At 45.4% G+C, this 24,208-nt stretch overlaps 1 protein-coding gene across 6 annotated transcripts in view; it reads right to left on the bottom strand.

Moving 5' to 3' along the window:
- The window catches only part of LOC115128500 (rho guanine nucleotide exchange factor 2-like), a 102,679-nt gene that overhangs the window by 62,750 nt on the left and 15,721 nt on the right, over positions 1-24,208 (bottom strand). For 5 of the 6 annotated variants that reach the window (XM_029658380.2, XM_029658379.2, XM_029658374.2 and 2 more), the window contains exons 2-7: positions 20,717-20,824; positions 19,744-20,015; positions 17,909-18,071; positions 15,707-15,815; positions 14,078-14,117; positions 13,454-13,598 (exon numbers count right to left, since the gene is read on the bottom strand). In XM_029658380.2, the coding sequence (XP_029514240.1) occupies positions 13,454-13,598; positions 14,078-14,117; positions 15,707-15,815; positions 17,909-18,071; positions 19,744-20,015; positions 20,717-20,794 (807 nt within the window). In that variant the 5' untranslated portion in view covers positions 20,795-20,824. The remainder of the gene's footprint in view (positions 1-13,453; positions 13,599-14,077; positions 14,118-15,706; positions 15,816-17,908; positions 18,072-19,743; positions 20,016-20,716; positions 20,825-24,208) is intronic. The other variant, XM_029658377.2, reaches the window with a different exon arrangement.

Genomic DNA, 24,208 nt, shown 5'->3' with positions numbered 1-24,208 from the left:
CAAAGCACTTCATGATGACGGAAGTGAGTGCTACGGGGCGGTAGTCGTTTAGCTCAGTTACCTTAGCTTTCTTGGGAACAGGAACAATGGTGGCCCTCTTGAAGCACACCGGCCAGCTGGTCTGCGCATGCTCTGAGGGCGCGGCTGGGGATGCCGTCTGGGCCTGCAGCCTTGCGAGGGTTAACAGGTTTAAATGTCTTACTCACCTCGGCTGCAGTGAAGGAGAGTCCGCATGTTTTCGTTGTAGGCCGTGTCAGTGGCACTGTATTGTCCTCAAAGCGGGCAAAAAAGTTATTTAGTCTGCCTGGGAGCAAGACATCCTGGTCCGTGACTGGGCTGGTTTTCTTCTTGTAGTCCGTGATTGACTGTAGACCCTGCCACATACCTCTTGTGTCTGAGCCGTTGAATTGAGATTCTACTTTGTCTCTATACTGACGCTTAGCTTGTTTGATAGCCTTGCGGAGGGAATAGCTGCACTGTTTGTATTCGGTCATGTTACCAGTCACCTTGCCCTGATTAAAAGCAGTGGTTCGCGCTTTCAGTTTCACGCGAATGCTGCCATCAAGCCACGGTTTCTGGTTAGGGAATGTTTTAATCGTTGCTATGGGAACGACATCTTCAACGCACAGTCTAATGAACTCGCACACCGAATCAGCGTATTCGTCAATGTTGTTATCTGACGCAATACGAAACATATCCCAGTCCACGTGATGGAAGCAGTCTTGGAGTGTGGAGTCAGCTTGGTCGGACCAGCGTTGGACAGACCTCAGCGTGGGAGCTTCTTTTTTTAGTTTCTGTCTGGTTAATAAGTGCATGCTTAGTGGAGGGCTATGCGAAGAGATGGACAAAGTGACATGCCTCTCAAAGTCTATAACTGCCAGGAGAATGATAACAGCCTAGTAAAGGGCCCTGCATACACTCTTAGAAAAAAGGAGCTATCTAGAACCTAAAAGGGTTCTTCGGCTATCCACACAACAAAACTTTTTGGTTCCAGGTATAAACCTTGTGGGTTCTATCTTGAACACTTTCCAAAGTAGGTTCTAAATGGAACCAAAAAGTGTTCTCCGATGGGTACACTCAAATAACCCCTTTGAAACCCTTTTTTCTAAGAGTGTAGCAACCATCAAGAGCAAAGAGCGTGCCAATGCCGCCTCAGCATTACGGCTACGTTCATACTAAGCCATAAGCAGAACTTGACCACAATCAAGACTAGGTCGGTTGGCAGCAATAAAAGTACAAGCTTTGTTCCCGACAACACCTTTCAGATATAAAGAAAAATAGTCAAACATTTGGCGGAAACATCCTGGTTTGAAAGGTGTATTTGACTCCCTCTCTCAGTCTCTCCCTGCCTTTCTCCTGCCCTCTATGCGTCAGACTTCAATCTCGGTGTGCAACATTTGGCACATGATATCTTTATGACAAAACGTTCTGGTTGGAAACTGGTTTGGTGACTGAGAAGACCAACTAGCTTCTGTTACAAACAAGTACAGACGTCTATTTCATGATGAGAGGAAGACGTCATACTCACGTCGCCTGTAGGTGAAAGTAGATGAAAAACAGAGTATCCCTGCTACATCTTTATCTTAGGGAATGAAGAGTCCTCTAGACTTGAGGACATTTCAATTGGCTGCAGCAGTCTCTACTAAGGACCCCTTGTTGGTTTCACAAGTCCTACTGTATACATCATCCCCTTTGGAGGACGCATGGATTGAACCCCAGTATCCGGGGTCATACCCATACATGTGTCAAGAGACAGGAGGGTTACCACTCACCCACGGGCTTGGTACTGTCGCCGTTTAAAAGGTTTTATCTTAGGGAGTCTGCGTGGGAGTGAAAGGGTCCTCTTGATTTTGAAGTGCCTGTTAATGGGTGGTGGCAGACACAGAGAGACAAAGTGACATGTTTGACTGCGCTGCCTCTGTCAGTCCTCTCCCTCCACAGCTCTGGTGAATTTTGGTCGGCTTGAGACCAGAGCGTTGCCGTGGGTTACCGCTCCACTGCAGAGCCGCACCGCTTTGTGGAGAAATGTGTGTGTGCGTCAGTGTCGGTGGCTGTGTGTGAGAACCAATGCAAGTACATGTGTATTTTATGTGTGTGTGTGTGTGTGTATTTTGAGTCAGCAGCGCGTAGGTGTCTCCATGCACAGATATGCTCCTGCGCCGGTGAGATAATGACCAGGTGATGAGAGCCTTCACCCACAAACCCTGTCATTCAGCCCAGCACAGGAAGACTATGTGTGTGCGAATGTGTTTCATAGTGTGATTATGTAGCAACAGGAGAGAGAGCACTCATATTGTGAGTAGCTTGTTTGAATTAGACTTCAATTGTTTTCCGTTGCAATCCAGAAATATGACAGAACATAGGAGGAGGCTACAGGAGAGAGGGGGCAGATGGGTGGACGACTGTACCTACAAAACATGAGCGGATGGTGCACTGACTCATTCTATGACACCCACATTGTAACCCCCCCCCCCTACACACAGTGAATTCAATACTTTCCCCTCTCTCAAACACAGGCTTCTGGACACAACACATGGATGCATAAACACACACATGCACCAGTGGAGGCTCCTCAGAGGAGGAAGGGGAGGACCAGTGAATTGCATAAAAGTTGTAAAACAGTTCAAACAAAATTTAAAAAATAAAAAATAAATTTGGATAAAACTATACAACACTGCAAAGTGTTGGTCCCATTTTTCATGAGCTGAATGAAGTGTTCCATAGGCACAAAAATATTATTTCTCTCAAATTTGGTGCACAAATTTGTTTATATATCCCTGTTAGTGAGCATTTCTCCTTTGCCAAGATAATCCATCCACCTGACAGGTGCAGCATATCAAGAAGCTGATTAAACAGCATGATCATTACACAAGTGCACCTTGTGCTGGGGACAACAAAAGGCCACTCTAAAATGTGCAGTATTGTCCACAACACAATGCCACAAATGTCTCAAGTTGAGTGTCAGGTTCTGAACAAACAGTAAAAACTCACAGACAACTTGTAAAAGTTAAAAACCAAGTTTATCCGCCCACTGCATCAAACAGCTGCAGTCAAAGACATGATTACACAAGCACATATATTTACACCCTCCTTCTAGGTGGAGTCATCTCCTTGCACATCTAAACAGCCAATACATTTCTGTTGCTAGTCAGGAACTTAATTGGTTACTCTCACTGGTGTAGTCATGGCCCTGCCTCATGGTAGGACCTTTGTGGGCATGGAAGTATATGTGTGTGTGTAATAGGACTGCTCCTTCTCACTTCATCTGACCTGACCTGACCTCTACCATAAACCACCTCCAACGTTGATTTCGAGAATTTGGCAGTACGTCTAACCGGCCTCACAACCTCAGTCCAGGTGTATGGTGGTTTGCTGATGTCAACATCGTGAAAAGAGTGCCCCATGGTGGCGGTGGTGTTATGGTATGGGCAGGCTATCAGGTATGAAGGTAAGACCCAGATGCAGACAACGCTGAATAAACAATAGTTTAATGATACAATAGGGGCAAGCAACAGACTGGTCAAGGCAGAAAGGGGTCAGTAACCAGAGGTGAGGCAACGATACCGGACGGCAGGCAGGCTCAGGGTAAGCAGAGGTAAAAAATCCAGTGGGGGGCAAAGGTACCGGTTGGTAGGCAGACTCAGGGGCAGGCAGAGTGGTCAGGCAGTCGGGTTCGGAGTCAGGACAGGTAAGGGTCAAAACCAGGAGGGTCGAGAGAAGAGAGACTGGGAAAAAGCAGGAGCTGAGAAACAAAACGCTGGTGGACTTTGACAAACAAGACGAACTGGCAACAGACAGACAGAGAACACAGGTATAAATACACAGAGGATAATGGGGAAGATGGGCGAAACCTGGAAGGGTTTGATATCAATGATGACAATGATATCTGGGAGCCAGGGTCCGATGGCAATCCGCTTGTCGTCGATACCTGGAGGTGGTCTTGAGGAGGGCCGACCGGGCTCTCCTCCAGGTACGATGACAGCGGCAGACAAACATCTGGGCAGAAGGTATGCTGACCACTTCCTGCTCAGGGAAGAATGGGGGCTGATATCCCAGGGAACACTCAAACGGTGATAGGCCCATGGCAGAGCAGAGTAGGGTGTTATGGGCATATTTTACCCACTCCAGCTGCTGCCTCCAGGTGGTGGGGTTGGCAGAGACCAGGCAGCGCAGAGTGTTCTCGAGGTCCTGGTTGGCTCGCTCCGACTGGCCGTTAGACTGGGGGGGAACCCAGAGGAAAGGCTGGCCGACAACCCAATGAGGGTGCAGAACGCCTTCCAGAACCGGGACGAGAACAGAGGGCCACGGCCGGAGACCATATCCACGGGCAGTCCATGGATCCGGAAGACGTGCTGCAGCATGAGCTGCTCATCAAGTTACCTTCCTTGGCAGAGGGTAACTTGATGAGAGGAATGAAGTGGGCGGCCTTGGAAAAGCAATCCATCACGGTCAGGATGGCGGTGTTGCCATCAGACGGGGGAAGACCAGTGACAAAGTTCAAGGAGATGTGAGACCAGGGGCGATGAAGGACAGGCAGAGGTTGGAGGAAGCCAGCCGGAGCTTTTCGAGGGATCTTGTTACGTGCACAGACCATGCAGGCAGCGACAAAGGTGACGATGTCCGGAACCATGGTAGGCCAACAAAAGCATTGTCGCACTAAGGCCAGGGTCCGCCGGGAGCCCAGGTGGCAGGCAGGCCTGGAGGAATGGGCCCACTCCAGGATCGTGGAGCAGACAGCTTCAGGCACGAACATCCGGTTATCTGCCCCTCTCCCCCAGGGTTCGGCTGTTTCCGATACCCCAGCTGAGTGCCATCGCCAGGCACGAGGTGGAAAGGATGGTCTCGGGCTCCGGGGTGGTAACCGTGTGGTTATAGCGGCGAGATAGGGCATCCGGCTTTATGTTCTTGGACCCCGGCCGGGCCAATCCAACACCGCTTTCACCTTCTCTGGATCTATCTGGACACTCCCAACAGAGATAATGTAGTCCAGAAAGAGAATGGTGGAGCGATGGAACTAAAATTTTTCTGCTTTAACGAACAACAGGTTCTCCAGACGGCACTGGAGAACCTGCCAGACAAAGAGCACATGTTCTTGGGGGAATGGGGGAAGACGAGGATGTCATCAAGGTAGACGAAGACGAACCGTTTCAGCATGTCACGGAAAACATCGTTCACCAGAGCCTGGAACACGACAGGGGCGTTGGTGAGGCCAAAGGGCATGACCAGATATTCGTAGCAGCCGCTGGCCGTGTTGAAGAGGGTCTTCCACTCGTCCCCCTCTTGTATCCGCACCAAGTGGTAGGCATTTTGTAGATCCAGCTTGAAGAAGATTGTGGCCCCCTGGAGTGGCTCGAAGGCTGAGGAAATTAGTGGTAGCGGATAACGGTTCTTCACAGTGATGTCACCGGTAGTCACGAGCGCAGGGTCTTGTCCATTTTCTCCACGAATAATAACCCTACGCCAGCGGGAGAGGAGGGATGGATAAAACCTGTAGGTAGGGAGTCCCCAATGTATTTCTCCATAGCTTTGGTCTCTGGCACGACAGCGAGTACAGACGTCCCCAGGGCGGCATGGTACTAGGGAGAAGATAAATCTCACAGTCATAGGGGCGGTGCGGTGGAAGGGAAATGGCCCGGGCCTTGCTGATCACCTCCCGGAGGTCCTGGTACTCCGCGGGAATGGCGGAGAGGTCCAGAGCCACCTCTTGAGGGCCCAGGAAGACGTCCCGGGGCAGGTTGCGCCGATTTCAGACAATGGGCGTGGCAGAACAGACTCCAGCCCATGATAGCCCCGGTAGACCAGTTGATGAGTGGATTGTGTCGCTGGAGCCAGGAGAATCTCAACACCATGGGAACCTGGGGGGACTTGATGAGCAGGATCTGAATGGTCTCGCTGTGATTCCCTGACACACATTAGTTGATGGGAGTGATGGTATGGGTGATCCGACCTATAGAGCACCCGTCCAGCGCTCTAACATCCTTGGGAATGGAGAGAGGCTGAGTGGCGATGTTCAGCTCGTAAGCGTGTGGCGTCCAAAAAGCTTTCATTGGCTCCAGAGTCAATGAGGACCTGGAGAGATTTGGACTGGTTCCCCAGGGAAGCAGAAACGTTCTGCATATGGCCCACCAGAGTACTCGCTCCCTGGTGGGCCTGGTCCTTCACCGGGGACAAGGACACAAAATGACCAAAAGTCCCGCAATATAGACAGCTCTTGTGCTGATCCTGTGTTGCAGTTCTACTGGCGACAGCCCAGCTCTGCCTAGTTGCATGTGACTCTCGAAGAAGGTCGGGAAACCTTGGGTGCTCTCTGCCACGGGACTGTCGGGGACTTCCGGGATGGCTCGGAGGCGAGGTGGAATCCCTGGACGTGCGAGTGATGTCGAATTCCCTCTCCATCCGTCGTTCCCACAATCGCCCCCACGAACCCCTCCAGGCTTACGCATATTCCTGCTGTTCCCATACGGAGGTGGCCCAGGTGAGAGCCCAGACATCAGTGTGATGAGGTGGGCCATTCTGGAGCGATCCGATAGGAAGGAGGACAGCTGAAGCTCAAAAATAAGGGCACATTGGGCTAAAAACGCCTGACAGGTGCTCGGGTCTCCATTAAAGCGTTCCGGGGGAGGTAACCAGGGCTCCCGGGAAGGTGGAGTGGCCGGTGAGGCGGCGCTGCTAACTGCCGAGTTACTGAGGGGTGGTGGGGTTACCACCGTGGCAGGCTGCCCAACAGTCAACCCGTGGAATTGCTCCTGTAGCATGTCCAACGCCCGGTCATGGTGCTCAGCCAACGTTTGAACCCTCTCCATCAGCCCACGAAGCAACTCCTCGTGCCTACCAATGGAGGCTCCTTGGGAGGAGATGGTGTTGCACAGCAACACAAAGCAAATAAACAGTGACCACCTATCACATTACAAAGGAACATTTTCTAAAGATGAACTCCAACAAACATCGGCAGCTACTGAACAGTATTAGGATATCACTGGAGTGGTTGGTGAAGACCTTAGTTGCATTATATACTGCCTGTTAGTGTTAATGTGTGTGTATTTAGCTTTGGAGACCATGTAATGATGGCCCCCCCATTTGTACCTTAACAAAATACTTCTACTGACGCACACTACTGCTCTACTAAAGTGGGTGTGATGAAGTGCTAGGGGCCTCCAGGAAAGACAGTGTTGTATTTATTAGGCATCAAACCGAGGAGGGATTACATGGACTTGTCCAATAAGAAACACACATTTTGGTTTTCCATTACAAAACAGTTCACATTGAAAACAAAGGGTCAACTACTATACTGCAACTGAGGGAACGGCAACTAGTATTAGCGTGGCTTGACTGATCCATGAGTATTTTAATGTCTTCAAACAATAGCTATGTAGTGCTTATAAAGACTTCATGAATGCTCTATAAAGCCTTTATTAGTTTACTTTTGTGGGACCTCTAGGTCTCAAGCACTGTTCAGCGTTACTGCCACTTGTGGAGGATCAACTGAAGTGGAGGTCAGAGGTGACAAAGCTTAGTGTGGAAGGCTTCCGGAATCAACATGGGCCACAGGGGATGTCCTTTGAAACAGATTGTCCTCTGTAGGAGGCATTGCTGTTGAAAGGATGGAATGGAAGGCTTCAGACACCAGACTGAATGTCCTGCCCTTCTGACTACATGACGTATACCTTTACTTCTTCACCAGGAAACCCAGTTTAATACCAGAAAATAACTTATTTTCAGGACTTCATCAACAACCAGATAAATGGCAATGAACATTCACTCTATTGTGACTTTTAGGGATAACAACCTATGCAACCTGCCCAGTATGTCACGAAAGATGTCATAATGAAGTCACTAGTTTCACCTGCTTTTTCTAGCCTAACTTAGCTTTAACTTGAAATGATCTAGGCCGGCTAATTAGAGCATGCTTACAGGACTCCAGTGTAGATTTGGAATATTTCATGAAAATCTGTGAGGCAGCAGGTTTCATTTCAGTTTTAGTCTGGTTTGTAGCTTACCCTACTAAGGGAGCAGACAGATGGAGTAAAACATTAAGGTTATCTTCAAAGCCCATATTAATAGAAATCAGGAAGTCATGAAGAGAGTTAAAGCAGTAGAAACATACTGTACACACATTAATTTATGATGTGAACACATTAAATGTACTTACAGTCACACTTGAACATTATGAACTTCTGTTCCTATTCCTTCATAATACTGTCAAAATCAGTCCGGCCCCATTTAAAAAGTCCCTCCAGGCTTGTCAGTTTTCTATCACAAGCTTGTGGTGACGTCATGTCTCAATGCTCAGCTGATCAGGCCCCTGATTCCTGACCTAAATGCATCTGTAAGAAAGAACCAGTCTTTTAAACATACAGGCAGTTTGTTTGACTGGTTTGAACCGGTCTTTAACATAATCACAATGTTATACAGAATCAGCCTGGAAGAAAGGGCTCATCTGCTATAGCCTGTAGACATGCAGACTGGGTAAGCAGACTTATGATAACCAGGCATGTCAGACAGAAACCAGCCTTTAAAAGATCCATCACAACTCCGAAGACAATGTAAATTGGCTAGGCTCCATATCAATATAGTAGCCCTATTTATCTAGACCCCGACATGAATAGTATTCATAGGCTACTTTGTTTAAAAAGTATATGGTGTATACAATATTCTCCGGGGTCGAGGTATAGTTCAATTTTTTTTTACCCAGACTCCAATGGGACATGTGTTATGGTGCGTTGCCATGGTATGTTCTCATGGCTTCTAGTCAGTTTATGCTGGATCATTGTCATTATCTAGAGCAGGTATTCCCAAACTGGGTGACGCGCAATACCTTTGCTAGGTAAAAGCTCCACCTTATCTCAGCTCACTGGTCACCATATCAGCACCCACCGTAGCACGCGCTCCACCAGGTATATTTCACTGGTCACCCCCAAAGCCAATTCCTCCTGTGGCTGCCTTTCCTTCCAGTTCTCTGCTGCCAATGACTGGAACGAACTGCAAAAATCAATGAAGCTGGAGACTCATATCTCCATCACTAACTTTAAGCATCAGCTGTCAGAGTAACTCACAGATCATTGCACCTGTACATAGCCCATCTGTAAATAGATCACCCAACTACCTCATCCCCATATTGTTTGTTTTTTTGCTCCTTTGCACCCCAGTATCTCTACTTGCACATTCAACTTCTGCACATCTATTGCTCCAGTGTTAAGCATTTAAATTGTAATTACTTTGCCACTATGGCCTATTTATTGCCATACCTCCCTAATCTTAACTCATTTGCACACACTGTATATAGATTTGTTCTATTGTGTTATTGACTGTACATTTGCTTATTCCATGTGAAACTCTGTGTTGTTTGTGTCGCACTGCTTTGCTTTATCTTGGCCAGGTCGCAGTTGTAAATGAGAACTTGTTCTCAATTGGCCTACCTGGTTAAATAAAAAATAAAAAATATGTACAAAAGTACTCTCTTACAACTTGATGAAACCTTCACTCTTGCGCAGACGTTTAGAAACCAAACATGACAATTTGATAAATAAGCCACGTGAGTTTGAGCAAGAATTAAGACGACTTTCGAGTAGTAAGACATAAAAGTAACAGATACCATTAATAAGAAGGTGCTAGAAGCGTCTTATATGGTGAGCTACCGAGTGCCTAGGACAGGCAAGCCCCATGCTTATTTCTTCCTGCTGCTGTGGATATGGCTGGGACAACGTAGGGGGAAAAGGCCCCAAAAAACTATACAGACAATACCTTTATCAAAACAACACTGTTTCACGACACAGTGACATGGCAGGAGATGTTTTGAAACAATTACTGCTTTGCATAAAAGCCAGTGAATTCTATGCATTACAGCTGGATGAGTTAGACTTCGCAGGCCTGGCACAGCTCCTGGTATATGTCCGTTACATTTATGGGGGGGTCAATTAAGGAAGATATCCTCTTCTGCAAACCACTGGAAACCAGGACAACAGGAGAGGATATTTAAAAAAAAATACTGGACAGCTTTATGATGTCAAATGGACTTTGGTGGAGATGTGTTGGTATCTGTACTGATGGCGCAAAAGCCATGACAGTGAGATTTAGTGGAGTGGTGCAAGAAGTTGCTCCCGATGTCACTCGGGTATACTGCAGCATCCACCGAGAGGCTCTTGCTGCCAAGGGAATGCCTGACACCTTGAAAGACGTTTGACACTACAGTGAAAATTGTTAAAACATTGTTAGAGCAAAGCCCCTGAACTCTTGTGTATTTTCTACACTATGCAATGACATGGGTAGCGACCATGTAATGCTTTTACAACATACAGAAATGTGCTGGTAATCAAGGGGCAAAGTATTGACACATTTGTTAATTGAGAGACGAGCTTAAAGTTTTTACTGACCATAATTTTCACTTGTCTGACCGCTTGTATGATGACAAGTTTCTCACATGACTGGCCTATCTGAGTGATGTTTAATCCTCGCCTGAATGATCTGAATGGACTCTCCGCAACTATATTTAATGTGCGGGACAAAATTGAGGCTACGATTAAGAAGTTGGAGCTCTTCACGGTCTGCATTAACAAGGACAACACAGGCCTTTCCATCATTGTATGATTTTTTTTGTGTGCCAATGAACGCAAGCTGACGGACAATGTCAAATGTGATATAGCAAAGCACCTGAGTGAGTTGGGTGCGCAATTACGCAGGTGCTTTCCCGTCATTATCCCTTTCATGCCCTGCCTCCAGTCCACTTACCGATATCTGAACAAAAGATGCTCATCAAAATTGCAACAAGCGGTACTGTGAAAATTAAAATACAAAAAATGAAATACAAATCAGAAGCCACTGCCAGATTTCTGGATTGGGCTACGCTCAGAGTATCCTGCCTTGGAAAATCGCGCTGTTAAAAAGACATTGACGCCCTTCACAACCACGTACCTATGTGAGAGTGGATTCTCGGTCCCACTAGCATGAAAACTAAATACAGGCACAGACTGTGTGTGGAAAATGATTTAAGACTCTTTCCAATACAACCCAACATTGCAGAGTTATGTGCATCCTTTCAAACACACCCTTCTCATGAACCTGTGGTGAGTTATTCACAATTTTCTATCAACAAATGTATATGTAAAATGGCTTAATAAAGAGAAAAATTAGTGATAATTATTTGTGCCCTGGTCCTCTTTGTGACAAAGAGCTCTTTGTCACTTCCCATGAGCCAGGTTGTGACAAAAACTCACACTCATTCTTATGTGTAATAAATGTATCTCATAGTGTGTGGGGCAGGCTTACAATGATGGCAAAGAACATTTGAGTGTGCGCTGACCCTGGTGCTAGAGGGGGTACGCAGCTGGAGGTTGAATGTTCGAAGGAGTACGGGACTATAAACCGTTTGGGAACCACTGATCTAGAGGGATAGAAAGTTATTGCTTCGAGGTATCTGTACCTGAAAATACATGACCTAAGTGATTGATAGTTGGTATTCAGCAGTCATAAAAGTATGCCTTATTTATTTTGAAGAACTACGAAAATAGTGATTTGGTCAGACAGCAGCTCTGAGATGAGGTAATAAAATCAAAGTAAAACCAAAAGTAATATACACATCAACTGAAATATTTGATTAAAGTAGGCCTGAAATAATGTGAATAAATGATGGTTAATAAGTGATACACAGTAATGGGCAGTCAACTACCATCATGGGACTTGTATTCATAATTTTATTCTGTGTTGTTACAGAATTCAACCAGATTCTGACAATGCATGTTGTGTTGTAGTTGCAGGGAGGTTGACAGTGAGGAAGGGAGAGAAAAGCTGACTGCAAAGCTCTACTGAGCTCACAAGGCAATAAAGTTATTTACTCTGCCCTCTGCTGGACATAACGGTTACAAACACTCTCCCAATAGTACATAGTCAAGTACAAGTGATATTTCAGGGAATTTAACATGTGTAATAAACAAGGCGTTTGAAATGATTTGCCAATCCATAAAACTTTTTTAAAAATGTTTCCATTGTAATGTTTTGCTGGTCTTGTAAGCAGTCAGTCATTGCAAGTGAATGACCAGTCCATTTCACAGTATACTACATAGTTATAAAGACCATGGACAAAGTCCATTGTAACCAACAGAAGGCAATAATCAAGAAGCATCCACTCTGTCCAAGGAGTATCCACCCTGTGTGATAAGTACAGCGCAGTCGGAAAGTATTTAGACCCCTTGACTTTTTCCACATTTTGTTACGGCCTTAGTCTAAAATTATTGAAATTGTATTTTTTTCCTCAAATCTACACACAATACCCAATAAGCAAAAACAGGATTTTAGGATTTTGTTACAAATGTATTAAACTGAAATATCACATTTACATAACTATTCAGACCTTTTACTCAGTACTTTTTGGGGGGGCAGCAGGTAGCCTAGTGGTTAGAGCGTTGGGACAGTAACAGAAAGGTTTGAATCGAATCCCTGAGCTGACAAGATTTAAAAAAAATGTCTTTCTGCCCCTGAACAAGGCAGTTAACCCACTGTTCCCCGGTAGGTCTTGTAAATAAGAATTTGTTCTTAACTGACTTGCCTAGTTAAATGAAGGTTAAAAATAAATAAATAAATACTTTGTTGAAGCTCATTTGGCAGTGATTACAGCCTCGAGTATTCTTGGGTATGAAGCTACAAGCTTGGCACACCTGTATTTGGGGAGTTTCTCCCTTTCTTCTCTGCAGATCCTCTAAACAGTTGGATGGGGATTGTTGCAGCACAGCTATTTTCAGGTCTCTCCAGAGATGTTAGATCGGGTTCAAGACCAGGCTCTGGCTGTGCCACATTCTCAAAAATATAAATATTGTTTAATTATTCAAAACTTTTGATGTCCAAGCGTCTCTCTGTGTTCCACAGTTTGCATTCCAAACTCAAACACTACAGAGCATAGAGGCCGTATGTTTTATGACCACCATAAAACAGCCGACTTCCCGCTCTCCCCCTCTGCGAGAACGCTGTAGAAAGGACCCGCTGTAACATGATCCTTCAGATCGTCACAGGAGAGTTATGACAACTTATGGCTAGTTAGGAGACAAAATGATTCCGTTATCACTAGCTATTGACTAAAGGCAAAAAACTAAAATATATTCAGACTTTTGACATGTTTATTACTCTCCATTCCATTTTAATCATGAGTCAACACACCTTGTTCAAAAGGTTAAATCTTTCTGGCCGCCGTTCAATATGATCAGCAACACCGCGCAGTGTCGTTGTCATAATGATATTACCCTATTGAGAAGAGACCTTAGATATATAATGAGTCTTAGATCTCGTGTGCTGTGGGTTGGTCGGTCAGTTAAGGCCACCGCATTTGGCACATGCCATCCCGTGTTTTTCGAGGGATGAAATCCCAATCTTCTACACAGTTTCTCCTCTATCAGTCTGCCCTTCATTCATACCTGTCGCTGTCGATAAAATATGATTTACTCTACTGCAGAAAGCAGGCCTCTCCTACCTTGCGGTTGCCGGCCATCTTGCGTAGGAAACTGAAGGTGCGCACAAAAGGGCCGCCTGTCACCTCCTCCTGGGCCTCGTCTCTCGTGACCTCCGTCCAGCTTCCCTCTCTCCCCCAGAGCAGAAGACCCAGGTCCCTATCCACACTGAGGGAGAGGAGAACATTAAAAGATAAAGAGGGAAAAGGACAGGAAAGTTTGACAAAGAAAAGAGAGAGATGACATGAAAGTTTGTAAGAGAGGACGCGAGGATGACAAGAAAGGGAAGAATTACAGAGAGGAAAGAGGAACAGAAGACATGAAAGTTTTAGATAGATGACTAGAGGAAGGAGCAGGACAGTAAAGGGAATGATAAAAGAGAAGAGAGAGGAAGTGAGACAAATGGAGAGGTAGAGAAAGAATGGAGTGCCAGATTGCATATATTGACGGTCATTTAATAACAACATGGGACATGCAACTATAAAATGCACCATGACTTCCATGATAACAGGAAACACAGCCAGAATTGAGACTGCGGTACGAGAGACAAACAGGTCTAGCATGGTTATGGCTGTTTGCTAAAGGAAACAGATCCAAAATGGCGACCTCCTTGCATGAAAGGGAAAACGGGGAGAAAGGCAACTCACCTCTGTGTGGATCCTCCAATTTGACTGTAGGGTAAAGTCTCTGGAACACACAGATCAGAAGACACTCACACTGACACCTTCCTAAACACTCTCCACAGCTTACAACTCAATAACCAGTATGCAAAGAACAAGGCAGAAATAAAAATATTTAAAATATAAATAAAGAAAGAAGGTAAATGTCCCATTCACCTGATGCTCATTCAAGGGCTTCACTGCTATTTATAACCAAGAATAAACTTGCCAAGCACAAATAGTAAGTTATGAGAGTGAAAGAGACACAGACAGTAGCCTATAGGCAACTGAGTTTGATAACACAGATTAGACGAGAGGGATAGGGAGAGAATGATAGAAGAAATTACAGTAAAACAGTTGGTCATCCAAGCAGTGTGTTAAAATGGAGGAATTGAAGTGGAGGAGACTAGTAGAGAGCGAGAGAATAGAGATGGGAGAGGTAGCAGTAGAAATGGAGGCTCTGCTATGAAGCTGGTACTGGGGATAACAGGACCAGAGCCCAGACAGAACAAACACAGGAAGAGCGCTTCCGCATTGCTGCACACACACACAGAGATGGAGGCACACACACACAGATGGAGGCACACACACACAGATGGAGGCACACACACAGAGATGGAGGCACACACACACAAAAACCCTCAGAGAAACACTGACACACATTGACAAACACAAACCCTTAAGAAATAAAGACATACACATGCACTGAAAAACAAAAAAAAGACACACACCAACTGAGAAACATACTGTACACATAAACAGTGAAAAACAGACACTCAGATACTGAGTAAAAACCTGACAAACATATATGCAGAAACTGACAATCATTGACAAACAAAAACAAGCATGCATTTAGTGCAAATTACAAAACCCAATTATGATAATTAAATACACCCACATATAAATGTACAAAATGATCCAACCATTGTAAACAAAACAAGAAGGCACAGTGAGACAGGGCATTTACACACAAACACATGTACTTTCACTCCGTCTATCAAACGCATGCACGCACACACAGCTATTGACTGACACTGGCGTACTGTCCAACTTGAGCCCGATTCAGAGCAAAACAAAGACTGACAAAGTGTGCGTGTGTCTAGATACTATACAGACCGCATAAAAAAGGCAAGAAAGACGTTTTGCAGTCAGAGGAGTGTTTGGGAAGAGTAAGGAGTTTATCGACTTACTAACATCTAGAGGAGGCTACAAGGATACATTCTGCCCAGCAAACAGTTAAACCATCTACTTTAGAACTTCAAGTAACATTCCTTGGCTGCAGTCCAGTTCTCTACCCTTCTCCACTAAGTCTCCTCTTCATGTGCTGAATTTAAAAGGAATGGACGGGTGTAAGAAATCTGGGAGAAACGAAGGGTACACTTTAGGGTGTAGGGATACAGAATAGAATCACTTGCAGCCTATGTGACACCTTCAACCATTTGAACTTGTCTGACCCCGGGTTGTGTTCATTAAGGCACACAACAGAAAACATTTTGGAACAGGAAGCAAAAATCTGTGTTTCTTATTGGACAGTTCCAGGTAGTCCCTCCCCGTTTCAGTCCGTTTTCTTCGTTTGGTGCGTAATGAACACGATGCAGGCATGCAGCGTAGGCTTACCGTAGCAGTTGGAGCCTGGTCGGGGGCCCGTGCTGGGAGGGTTGCTGCGACGAACCACACTGAGGGTTGGGGCCGACGCACTGCAGCCCTGCAGCTGGTTGGACTGTTCCTATTTTAATTAAGCACATATTACACAACATTAGCGATTAGCATTGAACTGCTCCTGTGACCCAACAAGAAGTTATACTTCGGGTTTTAGTGGAGGGTGAATGCACGTAAACAGCATTTACTCACCTTTTTATTAAGTAAATAGTGTTTAAGCACCTATCACGCTAAATTAACGTTGACAGCATTTACGTTACTTACTATTCATCTCAAGGTTCACCATTGACGAACCTTAGCTACACTACATCAAATCAAATTTTATTGGTCACATACACATGGTTAGCAGATGTTATTGCGAGTGTAGCGAAATGCGTGTGCTTCTTGTTCCATCAGTGCAGCAATATCTAACAATTCCACAACAAATACCTAAAACACACAAATCTAAGTAAAGGAATGGAATAAGAATATCTAAATATATGGATGAGCAATGAAAGAGCGGTATAGAACACAGTATAGATATGAGATGCCTATGCAAGATATGTGAACATAATTAAAGTGGCATTATTAAAGTGACTAGTGTTCCAATGATATCAAGTCTGTGTGTAGACAGCAGCCTCTCTGTGCTAGTGATGGCAGTTTAACAGTCTGATGGCCTTGAGATAGAAGCTGTTTTCAGTCTCTCGGTCCCAGATTTGATGCACCTGTACTGACCTCGCCGTCTGGTTGGTAGCGGGGTGAACAGGCAGTGGCTCGGGTGGTTGTCCTTGATTATCTTTTTGGCCTTCCTGTGACATCGGGTGCCTTAGGTGTCCTGGAGGGCAGGTATTTTTCCCCCGGGGAGAAATTGTGCAGATCGCACCACCCTCTGGAGAGCCCTACGGTTGTGGGCGGGGCAGTTGTCGTACCAGGCAGTGATACAGCCCGACAGGATGCTCTCAATTGTGCATCTAAAAGTTTGTGAGGGTTTTAGGTGACAAGCCACATTTCTTCAGCTTCCCGAGGTTGAAGAGGTGCTGAGGACAGCCCGTCAGGAATTCCAGGACCCAATTGCACAGGATGTGGTTGAGACCCAGGGCCTCAAGCTTAATGATGAGCTTGGAGGGTACAATGGTGTTGAATGCTGAGCTAGTGTCAATGAACAGCATTCTTACATAGGTATTCCTCTTGTCCAGATGGGATAGGGCAGTGTGATGGCGATTGCATCATCTGTGGACCTATTGGGGTAGTAAGCAAATTGAAGTGGGTCTAGGGTGACAGGTAAGGTGGAGGTGATATGGTCCTTGACTTGTCTCTCAAAGCACTTCATGATGACAGTGAGTGCTACGGTACGGGCACCCAGTATTGATAGTCATTTAGTTCAGTTGCCTTTGCATTCTTGGGTACAGGAACAATGGTGGCCATCTTGAAGCATGTGGGGATAGCAGACTGGGATAGGGAGAGACTGAATATGTCCGTAAACACACCAGCCAGCTGGTCTGTTCATGCTCTGCGGACGTGGCAAGGGATACCGTCTGGGTCAGCAGCCTTGCGAGGGTTAACACGTTTAAATTACTCACGTTGGCCACGGAGAAGAAGAGCCCACAGTCCTTGGTAGCAGACCACGTCGGTGGCACTGTATTATCCTCAAATCAGGCAAAGGTGTATAGTTTGTCTGGAAGCAAGACGGTGTCCATGACATGGCTGGTTTTCCTTTTGTAGTCTGTGATTGCCACATACGTCTCGTGTCTGAGCCGTTGAATTGCGACTCCACTTTGTCTCTATACTGACATTTTGCTTGTTTGATTGCCTTGCGGAGGGAATAACTACACTGTTTGTATTCGGGCATATTCCCAGTCACTTTTCCATGGTTAAATGCGGTGGTTCATGCTTTGAGTTTTGCGAGAATGCTGCCATCTAGCCATGGTTTCTGGTTAGTGTAGGTTTTAATATAGTCACAGTGGGTAAAACATATCCTATACTCTTCCGTACAAACTCACTCACCGAATCAGAGTTTATGTCAATATTATTCTCTGAGGCTACCCGAAACATAGCTCATTCCACAACTTTCATAGCATTGAAAGTCTCTATGGTTTTCTCAAAACATGCATCTTCATTCAGACTGAATAAAAGCCTGCTAGTCCAATCCCACAACCCGGGCTCGCTGATTCACAGGCTCACCTCCAATACAGAGTAGTGCTGCAGGTCGGACCCTGCCTCCTCCTCCGTGAGGGAAGACAAGGAGCCCTCCTGAGTGATGGGGTTCCTGCCCACTCGCCGGACGCCCAGCGCCGCTCCCAGAACCTTCTCCATCTCCTCCGGATCCAGGTTCTCCAGACTCACACTAAGGGAAGAATCAATTCAATTTAACTTTATTTATCCCTTAGACAGGTATTGTCAGTTTACACATATAAATACCAAAATCCTCCATAGATACATACCAACACTTCTGAATAAAATACAACCCCTGCAACAATATTAGTAGAATAGAAGAGGGATCAGAGAGAAAGGGAAAATGTTTCCAACCAACTTTGACCCCTACACTTCTACCTCTTCTGTAAAGAAAGTATCCACACACATACACACTCCCATTCACTAGTTACCACTCACTATAGTTGCAGATGAGAGGTTGTTTCCATAACTCCTGGTACGTATCAAGGCAATGAGGGTTGACTGACACTGTCCCACAGTTGTAACACTGTCTGACTGGACATGTCGTTCTCTGTGTGTGTGTGTGTGTGTGTGTGTGTGTGTGTGTGTGTTTGAGAGGAGGGGGAGAGATGTCCAAGGATGACAGTGCCAGTACAATGGCCACTCTCAGGGTGGTGTGTGTGTGTCAGAGAGAGGGAGGGTGCCCGTACCAGTTTGAGTTTGAATACATGTGCTTATATGTGTGTGAATCTGGACACTGTGGACACACTGAACACTGCTCATTCTCTTCCCAAGACAGGGCCGTTATTGGATAAACCACTGTTTAACCAACCCTTCGATTTTTACCAGTCATACCAACAAGCTTTCATCAAGGTTTGTGTCACATAATGATTGACCTTGTACCTACCGCCCACAGAAATGTGCTATTTCTGACAGTGAGTAGGGGGTTAACTATCAGTGAGCATTGAGCAGTCCCTCCAGTATTCTGCAATCATACAAAAAGAGGGCTCGCAATTTCCACCAATCACTGCACCGCATAATATGGTTCAATCAAGCCAGTGAATCGCCACACATCAATAAATTTCCCCTCTTGTCAGCGCATTTTCGCAACACCTTTGATACAATCATTGCATATCGCCATGGAAAAAGTCCAAATTGATGCAGCAAAATCAAGCGTTTTTACCCTCAAATGTCATAAAAAAATCCCTGGAGGGGCTGCTTGAAATTCACGTGAATATGGCTTTCAAATAAATCATGATGTTGATAGAATTATAGATATTTTTTTTCCCGTGATATCTAATTGGTGGTTACAGTCTTGTCCCATCGCTGAAACTCCCCTACGGACTCAGGAGAGGTGAAGGTCGAGAGCCATGCATCCTCCGAAAAGACCCTGCCTAGCCGCACTGCTTCTTGACACACTGCTTGCTTCACCCGTAACCCAGCCACATCAATGTGACAGAGGAAACACCGCCCAGCTGGCAACCAAAGTCAGATTACAGGCACCCGGCCTGCCACAAGGAGTCGCTAAAGCGCGATGGGACAAGGAAATCCCGACCGACCAAACCCTCCCCTAACCCGGACAACGCTGGGCCAATTGTACGCCAATTGAGTCCCCCGATCATGACCGGCTGTGACACAGCATGGGATCGAACCCGGATCTGTAGTGGATGTTGATAGATTTGACTGTAGATTTGGGTGTCAACATGTGATTTAAGAGGGTGTGAATAAGAGTGTATTTTAACTTACTATAATGTAATTATGTGGTGGGACTGGGTACTGTGACAGTATAGCATTTCCATTGCTTATGTATAATAGATTGTAAAGAAAGATTGTACTGTAAAATGTAAACATAAGGATTCCCCTACCTGTGGTTGTCGCTGGGCTCCATCCCCTGCTGCTGCACTGTCACCACAGCCCCAGGCTCCCAGCTATGCCTCCTCCAGTTGTCCAGGTGGGTGAGGTGACGAGTAGCTGGAGAACGCAGGGTCACCCCTCCGGACCCTCCAATCCCCTTCACCCCAGGCCCTGGAGAGCATGGTGGGGAGGGGTACGGGGAACAGGGGGGGGCGGGTGGTGTGGTAAAGGGCGGGAAAGCTGGTGGGTGGGCGTCGAGGGAGGAAGGAGGGGTGGTCGGCATCTAGAAGGGTTAAAGTAAGAGAGGGATACAGTGAGAACTCATACTGTTCACTAGGGTTGGGCGATGTCAATCTCCATAGAAGGAATGTGGACAGGTTATTGGCCATGTGGTTTTTAACATAATTTCTTTCTTAAAAAAGCTTAAACTTGTCATTTTCTATAGGCTATTGATATTATTTGTTCTCTCTCATTATTAGTCCCCTGGCTACCTTAAATGTTGGGGCTATTGAAATAAAAGATGCAACTTCCATTCATTGTTTGATCGAGAGAAAGCCATGCATAAAATGATGAAGTGTAGCCCTCAGTCATTCATATACTGAACGGAGAGTGAATGGAATATAGGCAAAAAAAATGTTTAAGTTAAACAAGCCTAAACCCCATGCATCTGACAGAGAGAAACAAGATTTTCTGACTGGCTATTTAGTGTTGCTTTGGTGGAATTCTCCGCAAAGTCTCTTGAAATAGACTATAGCAAATAGGCAAATTACTCTGAATATCACTTGGGTGCTGCCATGCAATGCGATGAGACTCGTTTCTTCTTTACTGCGGGCACTAGTCAAGTTCAAATAGGCTAAACTACCGTCTGTCACCATCGACGATGGTTATCAATCATCATCATCAATAGACCATGCTATAGTAATGTCGCCCAACCCTCTGCGCACTACAACATTTTCAGACACAGAAAAAGACAGACAGTTGTACCCTGTGGATCAGGTTTCTCAGGGCCCATACTCCAGAGGAGAATAGTTCACTGCTCCCCCACAGGTCAAAGGATGTCATGATCAATTCAAACTTCCACCTTGACTGGCCCTAGGACAACAAAAATACAAAAAAAGTGGATATGAGTGACTAATATTATACAGATAACCACTACAGAGGAGAAAATGTCATGTTTAACAGTGGTTGGCTGTTAACATGTCAGAAGCAAACCTGTTGGGGGATTATGCACATACAAAGCTTTCCCTCACCTTCCATTTGGCAAATCTGACCATAAAAAAAAACTATGCTCCCGATTCCTGGTTACAAGGAAAAACACAAACATATCAATGATGTTGCTCTTGCTGCGGGCGATTCCCTGATCCACCTCTACGCAGACGACACCATTCTGTATACTTCCGGCCCTTCCTTGGACACTGTACTATCTAACCTCCAAACGAGCTTCAACGCCATACAACACTCCTTCCGTGGCCTCCAACTGCTCTTAAACGCTAGTAAAACCAAATGCATGCTTTTCAACCTTTCGCTGCCTGCACCCGCACGCCCGACTAGCATCACCACCCTGGATGGTTCTGACCTAGAATATGTGGACATCTATAAGTACCTAGGTGTCTGGCTAGACTGTAAACTCTCCTTCCAGACTCATATCAAACATCTCCAATCTAAAATCAAATCTAGAGTCTGCTTTCTATTCCGCAACAAACCCTCCTTCACTCACGCCGCCAAACTTACCCTAGTAAAACTGACTATCCTACCGATCCTCGACTTCGGCGATGTCATCTACAAAATAGCTTCCAATACTCTACTCAGCAAACTGGATGCAGTTTATCACAGTGCCATCCGTTTTGTTACTAAAGCACCTTATACCACCCACCACTGCGACCTGTATGTTCTAGTCGGCTGGCCCTCACTACATTTTCGTCGCCAGACCCACTGGCTCCAGGTCATCTACAAGTCCATGCTAGGTAAAGCTCTGCCTTATCTCAGTTCACTGGTCACGATGGCAACACCCACCCGTAGCACGCGCTCCAGCAGGTGTATCTCACTGATCATCCCTAAAGCCAACACCTCATTTGGCTGCTTTTCGTTTCAGTTCTCTGCTGCCTGTGACTGGAACGAATTGCAAAAATCGCTGAAGTTGGAGACTTTTATCTCCCTCACCAACTTCAAACATCTGCTATCTGAGCAGCTAACCGATCGCTGCAGCTGTACATAGTCTATCGGTAAATAGCCCACCCAATTTACCTACCTCATCCCCATACTGTTTATATTTATTAACTTTTCTGCTCTTTTGCACACCAGTATCTCTACCTGTACATGACCATCTGATCATTTATCACTCCAGTGTTAATCTGCAAAATTGTAATTATTCACCTACCTCCTCATGCCTTTTGCACACAATGTATATAGACTCTCTTCTTTCTTTGTTTTTCTACTGTGTTATTGACTTGTTAATTGTTTACTCAATGTGTAACTCTGTGTTGTCTGTTCACACTGCTATGCTTTATCTTGGCCAGGTCGCAGTTGTAAATGAGAACTTGTTCTCAACTAGCCTACCTGGTTAAATAAAGGTCAAATAAATGTTAAAAAATAAAATAAAATAAAAAATAAAAAAAAGTAAGGAAGTACCAGCTCAATACGGAAGTGGTCTGATTAAATGGATGCTAAGCTACAGGACTGTTTCGCAGGCACAGACTGGAACATGCTCCGTGATTCATCCGATAACATTGACGAATCACCCGCTTCATTAATAAGTGCATTGACATCATCATCCCCACAGTGTCTGTACGTATATATCATAACCCGAAGCCCTGGATTACAGGCAACATCAGCACTGAGTTTAAGGCTAGAGCTGCCGCTTTCAAGGAGCAGGACACTAATCCGGACTACCGACCCGCAACACTCACATCTGTAGCCATGAAATGCTTTGAAAGGCTGATCATGGATCACATCAACACCATCATCCCAGACACTCTGGACTCACTCCAATTCACATACCGCCCCAACAGATCCCCAGATGACGCAAATCTCTATTGCACTCCACACTGCCCTCTCCCACCTGGACACGTAAGAAAGCTGTTCAGAGTTCAACACCATAATCCCCTCCAAGCTCATCACTAAGCTCAGGACCCTGGGACTGAACACCTCCGCCTGCAACTGGATCCTGGACTTCCTGACGGGCTGCCCCCAGGTGGTGAGGGTAGGCAACAACTCATACCCCATGCTAACCCTCAACATGGGGCCCCTCAGGGGTTTGTGCTTAGTCCCCTCCTGTACTCCCTGTTCACCCAGGACTGTGTGGTCGCACACGACTCCAACAGCATCATTAAGTTTGATGATGACATGGTGGTTGTCCTGATCACCGATGTGACAACCTATTGGGAGGTCAGTGACCCTATCAGTGTGGTACCAGGACAACAACCTCTCCCTCAACGTCAGCAAGACAAAAGAGCTGATCATGTGCTACAGTAAACAGAGGGTCGAGCACGCCCCATCCACATCGACGGGGCTATAATTGGAGCGGGTCAAGAGATTCCTCAGGTGTCCACAACACCTCATGGTCCACACTAGGGATGGGCATTTGAAATATTTTGACTGTTCGAGTATTTGCATGTTTTTCTTACAGTACTCAAATATTTTTAGAACACAAGGTCCGCACTGTAAAAATATGTCAACAGTGTGCAACAATTTATTTTTACCTTCACAGGTAAATCCGAATTGCATCATATACACTACCGTTCAAAAGTATGGGGTCACTTAGAAATGTCCTTGGTTTGAAAGAAAATCACATTTTATGTCCATTAAAATGACAGCAAATTGATCAGAAATACAGTGTAGACATTGTTAATGTTGTAAATGACTATTGTAGCTGGAAATGGCTGATTTTCTATGGAATATCTACATAGGCGTACAGAGGCCCATTATCAGCAACCATCACTCCTGTGTTCCAATGGCACGTTGTGTTAGCTAATCCAAGTTTATCATTTCAAAAAGGCTAATTGATCATTAGAAAACCCTTTTGCAATTATGTTAGCTTGGCTGAAAACTTTTGTTCTGATTAAAGAAGCAATACAACTGGCCTTCTTTAGACTAGTTGAGTATCTGGTGTATCAGCATTTGTGGGTTCGATTACAGGCTCAAAATGGACAGAAACAAATAACTTTCTTCTGACATTCGTCAGTCTATTCTTGTTCTGAGAAATGAAGCCTATTCCATTGCTAAGAAACTGAAGATCTTGTACAACGCTGTGTACAACTCCCTTCACAGAACAGCGCAAACTGGCCCTAACCAGAATATAAAGAAGAGTGGGAGGCCCCGGTGCACAACTGAGCAAGAAGTCAAGTACATTAGAGTGTCTAGTTTGAGAAACAGAGGAAGTTGGGCCTACGTGGAGGAACAGTAAACTGAGCAAAAAAAGAAACCTCCCCTTTACAGGACATTGATTTCAGCGATAATTCATAAAAATACAAATAACTT

The sequence above is a fragment of the Oncorhynchus nerka genome, linkage group LG4 (genome assembly GCF_034236695.1).
Source record: "Oncorhynchus nerka isolate Pitt River linkage group LG4, Oner_Uvic_2.0, whole genome shotgun sequence".
In the NCBI taxonomy this organism is placed as follows: domain Eukaryota; kingdom Metazoa; phylum Chordata; class Actinopteri; order Salmoniformes; family Salmonidae; genus Oncorhynchus; species Oncorhynchus nerka.
Note: the sequence above shows the minus strand (reverse complement) of the source record. Positions and strands in the feature narration are given on the sequence as shown.